Source organism: Dendropsophus ebraccatus, chromosome 6 (assembly GCF_027789765.1).
Source record: "Dendropsophus ebraccatus isolate aDenEbr1 chromosome 6, aDenEbr1.pat, whole genome shotgun sequence".
In the NCBI taxonomy this organism is placed as follows: domain Eukaryota; kingdom Metazoa; phylum Chordata; class Amphibia; order Anura; family Hylidae; genus Dendropsophus; species Dendropsophus ebraccatus.
The window spans coordinates 8,342,423-8,358,852 of record NC_091459.1 but is presented as its reverse complement, the minus strand read 5'-3'; the positions used below and the strand labels follow the sequence as shown (position 1 = coordinate 8,358,852).

The 16,430-nt window shown below is 44.0% G+C and overlaps 1 protein-coding gene across 1 annotated transcript; it reads left to right on the top strand.

The window, feature by feature from the left end:
- Positions 1-896: 896 nt before the first annotated feature.
- Positions 897-14,529, top strand: COPS7B (COP9 signalosome subunit 7B). The gene is made up of 7 exons (XM_069973402.1): positions 897-1,004; positions 7,138-7,321; positions 7,814-7,889; positions 8,248-8,336; positions 8,744-8,946; positions 10,428-10,533; positions 13,364-14,529. Exons 2-7 carry the CDS (start codon positions 7,160-7,162, stop codon positions 13,520-13,522), a joined length of 795 nt encoding a protein of 264 aa, XP_069829503.1. The 5' UTR covers positions 897-1,004; positions 7,138-7,159; the 3' UTR covers positions 13,523-14,529.
- Positions 14,530-16,430: the final 1,901 nt, after the last annotated feature.

Sequence of the window (16,430 nt, the reverse complement as noted above, 5' to 3'; positions counted from 1 at the left end):
CATGGTGATGTCACTTCTTGGATAACATGGTGATGTCACTTCCTGGATAACATGGTGATGTCACTTCTTGGATAACATGGTGATGTCACTTCTTGGATAACATGGTGATGTCACTTCCTGGATAACATGGTGATGTCACTTCTTGGATAACATGGTGATGTCACTTCTTGGATAACATGGTGATGTCACTTCCTGGATAACATGGCGATGTCACTTCCTGGATAACATGGTGATGTCACTTCCTGGATAACATGGTGATGCCTTGATGCAGTAGTGAGTGCAGGGAAAAAAGCACTTTATAAGCATTTCCCATAATAAGTGTATATTATTTATTTGTATAACTTTTGGGGGGCAATACAGTACTTTAATAAAAAGTTTCACAGGACTTCTCCTTTAAGCACAAGAAGGAAAAAACGAAAAAGCAAAAACGAAAATTAGTCTGGTCCTGAAGGGGTTAATTAAAAAAAAATGTTTTTGTGGATAGAGGAAAAGTTTATTTTGCTCTGGAAAACCTCTTTAAAGCAGCGTATTAAAAAAAAAAAAATCTCCAGAGTTCCCCTTTAAGTAAAAAGCACAAGCCAAAAAGTGCAATGAAAACCTTTCAGAGGTGTCACACCTTCGGCCCTCCAGCTGTTGCAAAACTACAATTCCCATCATGCCCGGACATCAAAGCTTTAGCTCGTGGCATGATGGGAGTTGTAGTGCAATACTATGTGATAGTCCCTCTCCCCCGCCTGTGGTCCCGGTTATACCATTATTTATGTACATGTGTTCCCTCCTATGTGAATCCACCTATAACCCCATAGACGTCCCCCCGTATACAGGAGCGCCCGCAGTATACAGGAGCGATGTGACCGGGAACAGGTTCCGGGCGGCACCAGAGTGCCGGCATTTTGTTTCCGGCGGAAGGTGATCAGAGCGGACCCGGCGCTGTCATGGCTGCCTGACAACCACACGGTAGAGCCGGATAGAGTGTGTCCTGACCAAAGCAGCGAAGCCATAAGGTAGCGGGAGTCAGAGGGACGGGCGCCGGGATTAGGAAGAGCAACGTGGGGTGTGGGGTTGCCGAGGCCCGGGAGAGAGCTACACCGCGGCCGGGGGAGTGGGCCGGGCCCGGGGGGTGACTGGATGAGAGGTGCCGGGCCTGAGCACGGAGAGCGGGCCTCCCGGTGGTGAGCGGTGTGCGCCGGCCGCCCCCACACACGGTGCAGTGAGCGGTGTGTGCCCGGGACAGCTGCCTGTACTCAGTGTAGTAGAGAGGGGGATGTGATAGAGAGCAGCACACCCCACCGGAAGGGAGAGCTCCGGGACCGGGGGATCTGTCAGCAGTCTCTGAGCTCCTGTAGCCGCTCACTGTTATACAGAGGTCAGGAGACGGGGGGTAAGGAGGTCCAAGTGTCCAGGGGGCGGGCCCCCATGTCAGGTGACCAGAGCCCGCTGTATTCCTTCCTCCTTTCAGCTCTGAGTGACAGTTTTGGCGTCCAATCAGGAGAACATGATAAGCTGCCAATCATAACTGAGAGGAAGGGTCAGGGACACCTTAGAAGAAGAGCCCGCCTCCTGGGCACTTACCATAGTGTCAGCCCCAGACTGCAATGTTTTTTTTTTTTTTCTTCTAGTCATGCTAATTGCATGACCAGGCTATACTGTATGACCCCGCTATACTCTGTATGACCGGGCTATACTGTATGACCGGGCTATACTGTATGACCCCGCTATACTCTGTATGACCGGGCTATACTGTATGACCGGGCTATACTGTATGATTACTGTACTATGTATGACTACTATACTGTATGACCAGGCTATACTGTATGATCACTGTACTATGTATGACCACTATACTGTATGATCACTGTACTATGTATGACCACTATACTGTATGACCAGGCTATACTGTATGATCACTGTACTATGTATGACCAGACTATATTGTATGACCACTATACTATGAATGACCAGGCTATACTGTATGATCACTGTACTATATATAACCAGGCTATACTGTATGATCACTGTACTATGTATGACCACTATACTATATATAACCAGGCTATACTGTATGACCACTATACTATAGATCAGTGATATTCAACCTTTTTTGAGCCGCGGCACACTTTTTATACTTAAAAATTCCTGGGACACACCACCAACCAAAATGGCACAAAATGACACTAAAACAGTATATATTATACATATAGTTAATAATATAGATTCTAAATGTATTTATACTCAGTGTGAAACCTGGGCCTGTTTTCTTCTCCCCCCTGTGCTTCTCTCCACCATACTTCTCCCCCCTGTGCTTCTCTCCACCATACTTCTCCCCCCTGTGCTTCTCTCCACCATACTTCTCCCCCCTGTGCTTCTCTCCACCATACTTCTCCCCCCTGTGCTTCTCTCCACCATACTTCTCCCCCCTGTGCTTCTCTCCACCATACTTCTCCCCCCTGTGCTTCTCTCCACCATACTTCTCTCTGCTTTTTCTCTCCCCCACCCCCCCTTCCTCCTCACCGCCTCCGAGATGGTCGCCGCTGCTGTCCGCCTCACCTACTGGCCGCCCGTAGGGCCCAGACCGGGAGCATGGTGCGCTGCGGCGGGCCGTAGCACACACGTTGATTGGATGTGTGCATCACGGCCCGCCGCAGCGCACCACGCAACTGCCCACATTATAATCCGCCACTGATCGCTGCACATTGCGTGGGAACAAAACACAGGGGCACCATAGTTTGGGGAACTTTCCCGGTGGCACACCCGACCATGTGTCACGGCACACTGGTTGAAAATCACTGCTATAGATGACCGGGCTATACTGCTGCTACATTTACTAATCCGGAGTCTTGATAAGTCGCTGTAAGATCTGTTGTGGTGTGTGATGAAACCCCCCTCCCCTCTGTGATGCTGCTCCACTTGTCACACTGGGGCTGGTGGTGGCGGCGGCGGCAGGCCTGGCCCCAGTGCTTTGGGCCCTGGGAAAGACCAGTGCCGAGTGCGGGTGTTTCATAAAAAAGGATTGTGTCACTGCCGTGGCCGATCAATTAAGGTAAAAAAGAAGAGCAATGTATCTGATTGTACATTTACTTTTTCTTTTAAATCAACTGGTGCCACAAAGTGCCAGAGATCTGTAATTTACTTCTATTCAAAAATCTCAAGTCTTCCAGTACTTATCAGCTGCTGTACGTCCTGCAGGAAGTGGTGTATTCTTTCCCATCTGGAGAGCAGGAGAGGTTTTCTGTAGGGATTTGCTGCTGCTCTGGACAGTTCCTGACATGGACAGAGGTGGCAGCAGAAAGCACTGTCAGACTAGAGAGAATACACAACTTCCTTCAGGACATACAGCAGCTGATAAGTACTGGAAGACTCAAGATTTTTTAATAGAAGTAAATTACAAATCTTTATGGCATCAGTTGGTTTTAAAGATTTTTTTTTTTGTGAACTACCCCTTTAAAATGATCTTTCTGTCCCTCACCATTGTTTAAGATCTGTGTTTCTGTATAGCAATGAAAGGGACACACAGAACATAGGAGCAGGTGGGGATTAGAAGAGGCCAGAAAAGAACATTATAATAAACTTGTCGACTCCCAGAATAATGTCTGTGTACGATTCCTCCAAATACCGAACATCTTCAGGGACCGTCACTTTAAGCTCCTCGGGATAGTTGCCAAATGACTGCTGCTCCCCGTGCTGACAGATGTGTTGCTGAACCTTGTCATTCTCCAAGAAGACTATTCCAGGAAATTCCGGATCCTTCCTCTCCTGGAGACTACGGACAGCGAGCGCAGCCGGACAGCGTGAAAAATAATAGACTTTTATTGTACTCACTAGCAGAAATATACTGGCTGGTCGGTGATAGAACCAAGCAGAATGCAGCCAGGTTCCATCCCATCCATGGGATTTGCCCTTTCGGTTTCTTCCAGGGTTCCGGGTTTGGTGGAACTGCACATAGACCATAGAGGCAAACGTTTTATCAGAGTAGTTTTCTCCTCCATGTTGGAGATCTGGCAGCTTTGATGACGTTGCCTGGACAGGATACAACTGCAGCAGACCTTGTACAGTATGTTTGGGGGTTTTAGACATTGGATTTTAACAAGAATGTTCTTTTTTGCTGACAGCATCTTTACAATTGGTAGAAGGTCAATGGGAAACTGCATAAAATTTAAGGATACAAAATATATAATAACTGGTAAATGAGAACGCCACTACCAGCGGATGACCCTTGATGACCCTGCGGTCACCCCTGAGTAACATACAAAATTGGATATAAATCCAATCCTGGCTGTTAAAGTGTCACTGTGGTTTATTTTTATTTATTAGTTTTTTTTTGCAGAAATCAATAGTACAGGCAATTTTAAGAAACTTAATTGGGTTTGTTAAAAATGCATTTTTATCATGAGAAAGCAGTTTGAAGCTCTCCCCCCTGTCTTCATGGTTTTCTATGGAGAGGGGAGGGGTGGAGGGAGATGAGGCACCAAAACAGGACAACAAAGTTAATTTACAGCTACATCACCGGGCTATCTTCATTGAGGTCAGCACTGACCTCTCTGACTTCTGAATAGAGCTCCCACAGTGTAATCCTTTATTCTCTGCTGGCGACAAATCTCCCTCCTCCCCCCTCCCCTCTCCATAGAACAGACAGGGCATGACGGATGTAAAAGAGTCAAGATTTCCTGATAATGAACACTCCACAGTCCGTTGAGACCATTAGGAGCACTGCCCGCCCACATAGTACTCATCCAGCGCCGCCCCCAGCCAGCCTGCTTCTTTTATTATCATTAGAAAGGGGCAGGCTGGCCAGTTACAGATTGGCGCTATGGGAGCGGGGCAATACCCCTAGCCGTGCTGCAGTGCTCCTTGGGGTCTTACCTGACCTGAGGACCCCCAGCTACAGCCTCAACCACGGGACGCCGCCACGAGCTGTCTACACCGGGGGCAAGTTGCTGCAGAACAGTGAGGAGATGTGATGGATCACGTGTCCCCTTTCTCTGTATTGGGCCGTTTTGTAAGCACTAACCCAGCCCACTGCAGAGACGGAGGACAGGTGATCCACGTCTCAGATGGGAGGGGGGACCAGAGCAGGAGCGAGACAGAGTGGGGTAAATTACCTTTCAAAGCAGCTGAATGCTGCAGCAGCCGTTATTGGGGCCGGTTGCAAGTTCTTCACACAAAGTATATTTTATGACAAAAAGGGCCATTGTTTTAAAATAAAACAACGTCCGTTCTTAGGGAAATGTGTTGCATTGAAGTCAAGCAAACAACGGACATTCTTAACACAAGGTATTGAACAACATCCATTGAAATAATTGACATGTCCGTTTCCGACTGTCGTGAATTGATTTCAATGCAGGAATAGCCGTTGTTTGACACCTAATACAATGTCTGTTGTTTTTGAGCGCCAAATAACAGCTGTTGTCTTTATGGTGTGTGAACATAGCCTAAGACTGCAGTAATGATTTGGGGTGGAATACCTCTTAAAGTAGTTGGATGCAGTCATGGGGTGCCACCAAATTTCTGTGGCCTAGGCGAGGCCCCCGTATCTGGCCTGTTTGTACTGATGCAGGGTCTTATAATTTTTGGTTTGGCAGTATATTTTATGGTACATTTAAAGGTGTTACGAAGTGAAAATAGTCCTGCAAAGAATAGGGACAAGCTGCATGAACAATGACTGGACCATTACTTCCATTATTGCCGGCAGCACGTACCGAATTTATACAAGAAAATGTGTGGCCAACTAGTAGCCCTGCATAATATGTCAGAACAGCCCATAAACAAGTGTCTGTAGGCTGATCATTGGGTCTGTTGTGCAGCGCAACATTGACCCGTTCAGCCAATAATCGCCCCATGTAATATGCCTTTGCTGTTAGTTATCCTTTAAGCTATGTGCTATGTTCACACACTGCTGAAATTTACTAGATGGCCGCTATGTAATGTTTTAAAATAACGGCCATTATTTGCCATTACATAACGTCCATCCTCTAAATTTCAGCAGTGTGAGAACAGAGCCTTTCTGTGTTTTCAATCCACTCCTGGTTTTGGTTGCAAAATACTGAGCAAAAATACTGTGTGGGAACATAGCCTTACAGTGTCACTGTTGTTTAAAAATTTTTATTTTTAATTTTTTTGCAGAAATCAATAGTACAGGCAGTTTTAATAAACTTTGTAATTGGGTTTATTAGGTAAATCTGCCATTATCTGCATTCAAAAAGATTTTCCCTAGGCTCCCCCCCCCCTCTCTCTCCTTCACTGCTCATTATCAGAAAATCTTGACTCTTTTACATCAGTCGGGCCCTGTGTAACCTATGGAGAGGGGGGAGGGGGAGGAGGGAGATTAGTCTTCAGCAGAGAACAAAGGATTACACAGCGGGACCTGTGTGAAAGCCGGTATTCAGAGGTCAGAGAGGTCAGTGCTGACGTCCGAGGAGATAGCCCAGTGATGTAGCTGTAAATTAACTCTTTGTTGTCCTGTTTTGGTGCCTCATCTCCCTCCGCCCCTCTCCTCTCCATAAGAGAATCATGAAGACAGGGGGGAGAGCTTCAAACTGCTTTTTCATGATAAAATTGCTTTTTTCGGCTAATAAACCCAATTACAAAGTCTCTTAAAATCGCCTGGACTATTGATTTCTGTAAAAAAAAAAAAATTAAACCGTGACACTTTGAAGGGGAAAGGTCACCCCTGTCTGTTCTGGCTCGGTGGTGTTCCTCTTAATTAAATATTTTCAAAATTACCTTTGGTGTTGACCTTCATTGCTTGTATTCAGCTCAAAATGGTTCTTTATTCAATGATGGACAGCACCATGGGGGAGGGGGCTCATGGCTGATGTGCTCTCTGTCTGCCTCAGGCCAGCACTGACAATGCACTTGATAAAGATGACGATGGGCTCTGTGACAGGGAGAACAGGCACCCAGAAACCTTTGCTGGGTTTATATTCAAAATGGATCTTGGCACAGCACAGAATTCCCCCCACTGGAGGTACACATTACAATATAGTAAATGTGCTGGGCTGCTGGAGGCCCCACACTTTCCCATTAAGCCCCAGCAAACTTTAAAGAAGTGGCAGGACTTTTGTTATTCAGAGAACGGTAACACAAGCCATAGTATATCCCCCCCCCATTGTGTCTTATAACGTGTCGTTTTCTTTACAGGTCTCAGATCTCTAGTTGTAGTATGGCAGGAGAACAGAAGCCTTCCAGTAGTCTCCTGGAGCAATTCATCTTACTAGCCAAGGGAACGAAAGGTTCAGCTCTTCCAGCCCTCATCAACCAAGTATTAGAAGCTCCAGGAGTTTACGTATTTGGAGAACTTCTAGATTTACCCACAGTACAAGAGGTAAGAGGGGCTTTATGAAGTGTCAGCACCTGTATACCCTATAGTGGCCTATTAGGATAGATTCATATATAGGCTATGTTCACACAACATTTTATGAAAAAAACATCCATTGTTTTCAATTAAAACAATGGCCTTTCTTTACATAGTAAAATAGGTTGCATTGAAGTCATTGCAAACAACGGCTGCTGTTCACACAATGTATTGGACAACGGCCGTGGAGATAATTGACGTCAATGCAACATTTACATTTTTAATGCAACAATGGCCGTTGGCTATACAGTGTGTGAACATAATCTGCAAACCATACCACCACCATATATACTGTATTATTATGGAGTGGTGGGCACGCTATTGTACAGAACCTGCAGGTACAGATGGGCTGTACGTAAATGCAGTTACAGAATGCTGAGCTGATATTGTCATTTCTTTTGTATGTGCCAGTAAATACATTTTCAGTTCACTCACCCCCGGTATCTGTGTTTCTTTGTACAGCTCGCAGATAGCCCACATTCTGGCTACCTACAACTCCTAAACTTGTTCGCTTATGGAACCTATCCAGATTATGTTGGTAAGTTAAATCTTACTCTATGTTGTAGTAACTGAAGGTGTTGAAGTTTAAAAAAAAAAAAACTGAAAGTCTGAAATGATTTTCAGTCATTAGTTTTGGAGTTTTACTGAAAATGTGATGCTGCAGATTTGCTTTGAATCTGCAACTTTAAATCTGCACCATCACATCTGCTGCGGATCCTGTACGTGTGAACGCACCCTTATAGTTTGATTAATCTAGGCCAGTGGTTTTTATATTTTTGAACAGACCCAACAGCATATGAATTTCTGCATTGGTGCTAGCATAATCCTTTAAGTATAGTGCATTACCTTAATCATGATACCGTACCTTGTCTAAATTAGTTTTTTTCCTCCCTTAGCATTAAAGGACAGTTTGCCAGAACTTTCAGCTGTACAGAAAAACAAATTGAAACACCTGACAATTGTGAGCCTTGCATCCAGGATGAAGGTAATATGGATGGGGTGCACTTGCCTTCTGTTTGGTGTGATCATTAAGCCCGCTCTTAGGGAACACATGCTTGGCTGGTAATGGGATTTGTGCAGGCTGTGTGAGTGGTGCAGGCTGTGTGACTTTGTCGCTCAGGTTTCATCTTTGCTTTACGGTATAAACACACACACACCATATACGCAGCGTATTTACTGCTGCGATACGCAGCAAATACGCAACAGATTAGATCTAAATAACTGAACACAGCATCAAATCTGCACCATGAAATCTGCTGCGTATTTGCTGCGTATCTGCTGCGTATACGGTGTGTGTGTTTGTACCCTTAGAGTAATGTTACTGTCATTATTTGCTTTTTTTGTTTGCTCTTAATTGATATTAATACTATTTTTATCTTTTTAACCTGCCAGTGCATTCCGTACTCTGTGCTGCTGAAAGATTTAGACATGAGAAACCTCCGGGAGTTGGAGGATCTAATCATAGAAGCCGTTTACACAGACATTATTCAGGGCAAACTGGATCAGCGTAATCACGTATTAGAAGTTGATTTTTGCATTGGACGGGACATTCCCAAGAAAGACATAAGTAGCATTGTGAAAACCCTCCAGGAATGGTAAGGGGACTAGTCTATACATATGCACTTTCTGCATGGCCAAATGTTCATGTGTTCTCTATAATGGGAAGGGGCTAAGCTGCAGTCAGACAGCTCTGGCTTATCCCTCAAAGAACAGCAGGGCTGGGCTGCAAAATTCCTGCTGCTATACACTTTGTATTGTCTGCATCCCGTCAGTATTAGGTGTATGGGCATCTTAAGATATTGGAAGCTGAGTTGTGGATCACATTATTTCTAGATCGCTTCATTTCAAGAACCAGTAAATCTTTGTTTCAGGTCACCAAGCTCTTCTCTTGCCGGCTTTAACACAGGCGTTTGAAAACTGCCGTCTTATACAGAATCAATCTTATAGAAAGTTGCCATTCTTGACCACATTCTTTGCAAGTTGGCTATACTTTAGTATGGAGAAGGCGGAAGCAAGAAGTGTTCAGGCCATCACTATTGTATCTCTGCTCTTAGACTCTTGGGCCACGTTCACACAAAGTATGTTTTGTATAAATCACGGCCGTTGTTGCAATCTGCAACAACGGCCATGATTTATACAAACCATATGTTGTCTATGAATGAATGAAATAGAGTATACACATCTATACTCTGCGGCCAGGATTCTATCCGGCCGCACAGCAAACTGACTTGTCGGTTTTCGGCGACCACTATTCATTGAACTGCAGTACCGGCCGGGATGATCTTCAGTAACACCGGCCATTCTGTGATCTGGCCGGATCGTAGAACGGCCGGTGATATACATAGTGTGCACATGGCCGTATAGTGACAAACATTGGTCACTAAGGTGTCTCAAAAGCTTATCACATCTACCTGGATAGGTGATGAATGTTGGATCGTGGAGGTCTGAACCCAGCTGTGTGGGTCACATGACCACAGAATGGGACTAGAAGTGGAAAATCTTGCACACTGGACAGAAACAGACAAGTCCTGTGCTTGAGTATTTCCATCGCTCACAAGTTAAAAATAGATTATAAATGCTTTCAGATAGAACTTACATTTTAACATGAGCATTAAAGGGGTTATCCAGGTTTAGAAAAACACGGCTTTTTTCTTCCAGAAACAGTATGTCTCCAGTTTGGGTGTGATTTTGTAACGTAGGGCTCTGTTACACAGCCCAATTACTTTTTTGCTTACTGAGCCCATACTGTGCCCTATAATCAGGCAGCAAGGGCTACACAAACATTGTTTGCGATGTCCGTGCAGGCCTTGTAGGATTTTTTTTAATTTTTTGACGTGACTTCAGGCATTGCGGGGGGTGGGCTGAAGCTAGCAGGACATCAGGGAGCTCGGAGAGCTATGCAGGAGTTTTGGTTGACACCATGGAAGTCCCATGTCCCTGTGACATGACAAAAGTTCTTTTTATCATCATTATGACTGTTAGACCTAAACTACAATATGATTTTAAAAATCTATATCATTTTCTTTGTATTACTTTAGTACTTGCCCATGACATCTTAAAAATCTTGTTGTTCCAGGTGTGATGGTTGTGAAGCAGTTTTAATGGGAATCGAACAGCAAGTGCTGAGGGCAAACCAGTACAAGGAGAACCACATCCGTACACAGCAGCAAATAGAGACAGAAGTAAGTATACTCTGCCGTTCATTAGATGGGTAAGGAAATATCATGTAGGCTCAGTTCACACTGCATTTTTGCAGTGTTTTTTTTTTCTATCTGTCTCAAAAAAAAAAAAAAAAAAAAAAAAAAGCTGAAGTGCATCCATTTTGACCCATTTTTCTATTGACCTCAATTATAAAAATGAGGGATAAAAAAAACAAAACAGGAAACTGCAAAAACCTGGTGTGAACCTGGCCTGATTCTGGAGACTGCTGTGTATTTTATCTTTTTTATGTTTGTTTGTTTTTTTTTTCCAGCGGTAGGAATAATAATAATAATAATAATAATAATAATTATATATATATATATATATATATATATATATATATATATATATATATATATATATATATATATATATATATATATATATATATTATATATATATATATATATATATATATATATATATATATATATATATATATATATATATATATTATATATATATATATTTATTATATTATTTTTTAACTTTAAACATTGAAATGTGAGATTGTTACTTACAGGCATACATGCATTGTTTGTATACAGTAATATATTAGAGCAGGGGTGTCAAACTCAGGCCCTCCAGCTGTTGCAAAACTACAACTCCCATCATGTCTGGGTAGCTTTGGCTGTCCAGGCATGATGGGAATTGTAGTTTTGCAACAGCTGGAGGGCCTGAGTTTGACACCCCTGTATTAGAGGAAACTTAGTTTGAGAGACTTATATCTATCTGCTATGTTTGTGATTCTATGGGCCTTATGGAGGTAGTGTCTCTGCCTACTCAAGCAGCTGTTATAAATAAGAAACTGCTTATATCGTAGTATCATGTCCAAGAAGTCTCTGGAGTACTTTTCAATCATATTTACGTAACAGATAGAAAGTTCCGTACCCATAGACTGTAGTGATGTGATGTTTCTGCATGAGGCCAGCAGAGGGCGTTAGTTATCCACATGTGATATTACCACCATTATTGAATTTATTGCGGTGACAACCCATGATAAAATATAGGCTGGGTTCATACTGCGTTTTTGCTTGTTTTTTTTTTTTTTTTTCCATCCGTTTTATGCAACAACAAAAAATATGCTGCGAAATGGGGCAAAAATATTTGGGAGGTGAAATTGAAAGGAAAAAAAAAAGTAAATTTTCAATTTTAGGTGGGTTTTGTGTTTATACTGTTGACCATGGGTTAAATGTGACACGTTGGTTATCTATGTTCCTGAAGTCAGTCTGATTACAATGATAGGCAATTTATATAACTTTTTTTTTTTTCTTTCTTTCTTTTTTTTTTTTTTAAAGGTGTTTCAGATTGCTCTATTCTAAACCTTATAACACTTTTAATTTTTGGTCTATAGGGCTATGTTAAGTGTCATTTTTTTTTATGCGCCATGATCTGTAGTTTTTGATGCCACACTTGTGTATAAGTGACTTTTTGATAATTTTTTGTTCAAATTTTTTTCTGGGATGTGATATGGTAAAAAATCCACAATTTTGTACTTTTGCATATTTCTTGAGCTTATGCCGATCACCATATGAGACCAGGAATGCCATAACTTAATAGTTTAGGCAATTCTGCATGTGGCGATACCAAATAGTTTATTATTATTATTTCTTTTTTTTTTGTTTATATTTTTTTATTTGGAAAATAGGAAAAGGGGGTGACTTTACCTTTTATTACAAGATACATTTTTAAAAAAAAAACAAAAAAACTTTTTTCTATACCTCCTTACGACGCCGAATCGCGACAGCGTGGTGCTGAAAGGGGTTAATGGGTAGCTTTTTTTTTTTTTTTTTTTATTTATTTTGTCTTGATATTGCACAGTGTATTTTGTGGTATTCTGACATATTCCAGCCAGATGGAGACCAAAGCGTCACATTTCATCTGACTAGTGGATCCGTTTGGATATATTTAGCCTATGTTCACACACTATAAAATAAAACCAAAGTACAGGGGTAATATTGACTTAAACATACAGCCATATTAATGCCCTCAATTGAAGTAAATGGGAAATTGGATGGCGGTGCACACACTGTATAGAATAACACCCGTAATTCACGAGGAATGAATCCAAATAATGAAAATGCTTATTATTTACCATTTACTCTTCCAAAATGCATCAGTTTTTATTCATCTGTTTTTATTTTCACTCAAAATTACGGCTGTATTTAGCTTTATTTTACAGTGTGTGAATCTAGGCTTAAAGGGGAAATATCAGCAGTTTAGACAAAGCTTAACCAGATATGTCCCTATTGAACAGGAGATGCTGAGGAGGAAGGTATGTCTCTTATAGCGTGTCTCTTATAGTATGTCTCTTATAGTACGTCCCTTATAGTGTGTCCCTTATAGCGTGTCTCTTATAGCGTGTCTCTTATAGCGTGTCTCTTATAGCGTGTCTCTTATAGCGTGTCTCTTATAGCGTGTCTCTTATAGCGTGTCTCTTATAGCGCGTCTCTTATAGCGCGTCTCTTATACCGTGTCTCTTATACCGTGTCTCTTATACCGTGTCTCTTATACCGTGTCTCTTATAGTGTGTCTCTTATAGCGTCTCTTATAGCGTGTCTCTTATAGCGTGTCTCACCTGCTGATAGTTCCCCTTTAAGCATACACACGATAAGTAGGATAAAAATGAAGCATAAATTTACTCACTGGTTCAGTGGAAATGTACATATAATACACAAATGTTCTTTTTTGTTTTCTTTTCATCTAAACCAGGATTCTACACGTACGTGCTACCAAGTGCACATCATCATTGCTGGGTACTCGATGTACATAAGCAAAGTTTTTCTTCATCTTGTCCTTTTTGTTTTCCAGGTGACAAATATAAAAAAAACTCTGAAAGCCACAGCTTCCTCCACCGCTCAGGACACTGACCAGCACCTCGCAGAGCGGGAAGGACCCCCTCTTGCTGAGCAGCGACAGCCCACTAAGAAGATGTCAAAAGTTAAAGGTCTGGTCTCCAGTCGCCACTAATGAAGCCGAAAGCATGGAGGAGGCACCAGGCGGCTTACAACTGCCCCTGGCTTGTTTACAGACTCGACCACACACACCACCATTGTATCGGCCTCTTTCCATCCAGAACCCTTGGAGATCCTGCCTGCTAGGAGGGGACAGTAAACCCATTAGCGCTAACAGTGCTGAGACCCCCAGCTTGGTTTTCAAATTGTTGTCCATGCAGACCAGGACACTGCCTATACGTTTGTGGGTCCATCTCTCTGCTGGAGAGGTCGGCTGTGGAAGTCACCGCAGTACACAGTCGGCTTCTTTGTCAGAGAGAGGATTATAGAAATGGCTGCTTATTGCTGTGTGGTTATAATATCCCAGGTGACTTTGGTCCTGTCATCTCTCTCTCTCTCTTTCTTGCTGGAGATTTAAAATGTGCAGTAGGGACAGGTCTGTACAGTAAGTTTTCCTATTTTCTTAAATGCACCCTGTTATAGCGTTATTTTTCCAGGAGATTGTATTTTCTTTCTTCTCGTACGAGACGTCTTGCCTGATACAGTCACGCCATGTCATGCTATATTCGAGGGCTGTTTTTGAATGGGGGAAAGAACAATATATTGTGGTCATCCGACTCAGACTGTAGCCAGTTATATCTGTAAGTGTAAGGGGGGTATTTTCTCATCGCTGGGCACTTGCATCCCGGTTCTCAGGATTGGTGGTGGTGACAAGCCCAGAGGACAATACCCCTTTTAAGGAGGTGTAAAAAGTAGCTCTTATGTATGTGGTGCTATTATCGGAAAAGTCACAGGATTTATAGGAACATAATCCTCACTGCATCTTAAACAAAACTCCGTACTATTTAAACAGTAAGTGTTATTTGGGGATCCCAATGATGTGTTTCACTCTGAGAAGGCGTCTCTGCCTTGTCCCGTTGCTGCCTTTCAGTTCGGGTGTTGTGGAGCCAGTTTGCCGATGATACACTGTTTCCTTGCTGTGCTTCTAAATCTCCAAATAATTATTAAAAAATTACAAATCCACATGGCACGTCTGTAATAGTTTTTGTAGAAAGTCTTATTAGATCCTGTATGGAGTGGTGGCAGCAGGTGAACTTTAAGGCTGTGTTCACACAGTGTACGAACGGCCGTTGTTGCGCAGCAGCCTTTGTTCAATACATCGTGTGAGCACAGCCGTTGTTTGCATCAACTTCATTGCAACACATTTTTCTATGACAAAAACGGACGTTCTTATCATAAAAAATACATTGTGTGAACATGGCCTAAAGGTTATCTATACATCAGGGGCGTAGCTAGGGGTTCAGCCTAGGGGGGGGCGAGCAAGTCTGAGTGGGCCCCCAACCGATTATGTTACCCAAAGGGAACCTCGCTTGACAACAATGCTTTCTAAATAATAAAGGGTATATTCTGCTCCATTACTCATAGTGAATTAAGAGCAGTGTTAGAGGCTTCTACATTTACATATATAGACACATAAAATGAAACAGTGACTTACAAGGGGTGTCTTCTCATCGGAGTCGCTCACTATCCCAATGTCATGGATGTATGGGCAGTATAACAGGTTCACCTGAGATCTGTAGTTAAAACTGTAAAAAAAAGTTAAATCCATTATGCAAAGACTATTATTTTCCCTATACACTGACTGACCCATATACCATAGAGGTAGATAATTTGCATTCTGCTTAAGACAGGTGCATCACTCACAGGGAGGTACCGCAGGCTCAATCACTAGCTGCCACTACAAAAGACCTCAGGCTGCTGCACCCTGCTCTCTCTGATCCGAATCACAGCTTTCTGATTTAAAGATACTTGTCCCTTATCCTGTAAGAGACTGGGGTGGGGGGGTTGGACCTCTGCCCCCATTCCCCCCAGGATCTCCAGATCAGCCCCCAGCTCCTCTATGAAGCTGCCAGAGAGAACTGGGCCAAATAGGGTTAAATCAGAAAACCACTGTTTTCCACATGTCCAGCTCCCCCTGGTTTCCACATGTCCAGCTCCCCCTGTTTACCAGCTCCCTCTGTTTCCACATGTCCAGCTCCCCGTTTCCACATGTCCAGCTCCCCCTGGTTTCCACATGTCCAGCTCCCCCTGTTTACCAGCTCCCCCTGTTTCCACATGTCCAGCTCCCCCTGTTTCCACATGTCCAGCTCCCCCTGTTTCCACATGTCCAGCTCCCCCTGTTTCCACATGTCCAGCTCCCCCTGTGTCCACATGTCCAGCTCCCCCTGTGTCCACATGTCCAGCTCCCCCTGTGTCCACATGTCCAGCTCCCCCTGTGTCCACATGTCCAGCTCCCCCTGTGTCCACATGTCCAGCTCCCCCTGTGTCCACATGTCCAGCTCCCCCTGTGTCCACATGTCCAGCTCCCCCTGTGTCCACATGTCCAGCTCCCCCTGTGTCCACATGTCCAGCTCCCCCTGTGTCCACATGTCCAGCTCCCCCTGTGTCCACATGTCCAGCTCCCCCTGTGTCCACATGTCCAGCTCCCCCTGTGTCCACATGTCCAGCTCCCCCTGTGTCCACATGTCCAGCTCCCCCTGTTTACCAGCTCCCCCTGTGTCCACATATCCAGCTCCCCCCCCCCCCCTGTGTCCACATATCCAGCTCCCCCCCCCCCCCCTGTGTCCACATATCCAGCTCCCCCCCCCCCCCCCCCTGTGTCCACATATCCAGCTCCCCCCGCTTACCAGCTGGGTTGTCTGTGTGCTGCAGCAGTCCGGCACTGACCTTGTGCGCGCGAGCGGGAGACGGAACAGCGCGGCGCCAGAGGTGATTGGCAGGTGGGCGGGCCAGGGCGGCGCACGCACCAGCAGCGGTGCGCTAAGGCCGTACGCATCTGATTAAGATGGCGGCGGCCGGGGGAGCTGCGTCAGCATGCCGGGCGGCGGGCGGCGTAAAAAATCAATAGCGATCTGGGTGGGCCC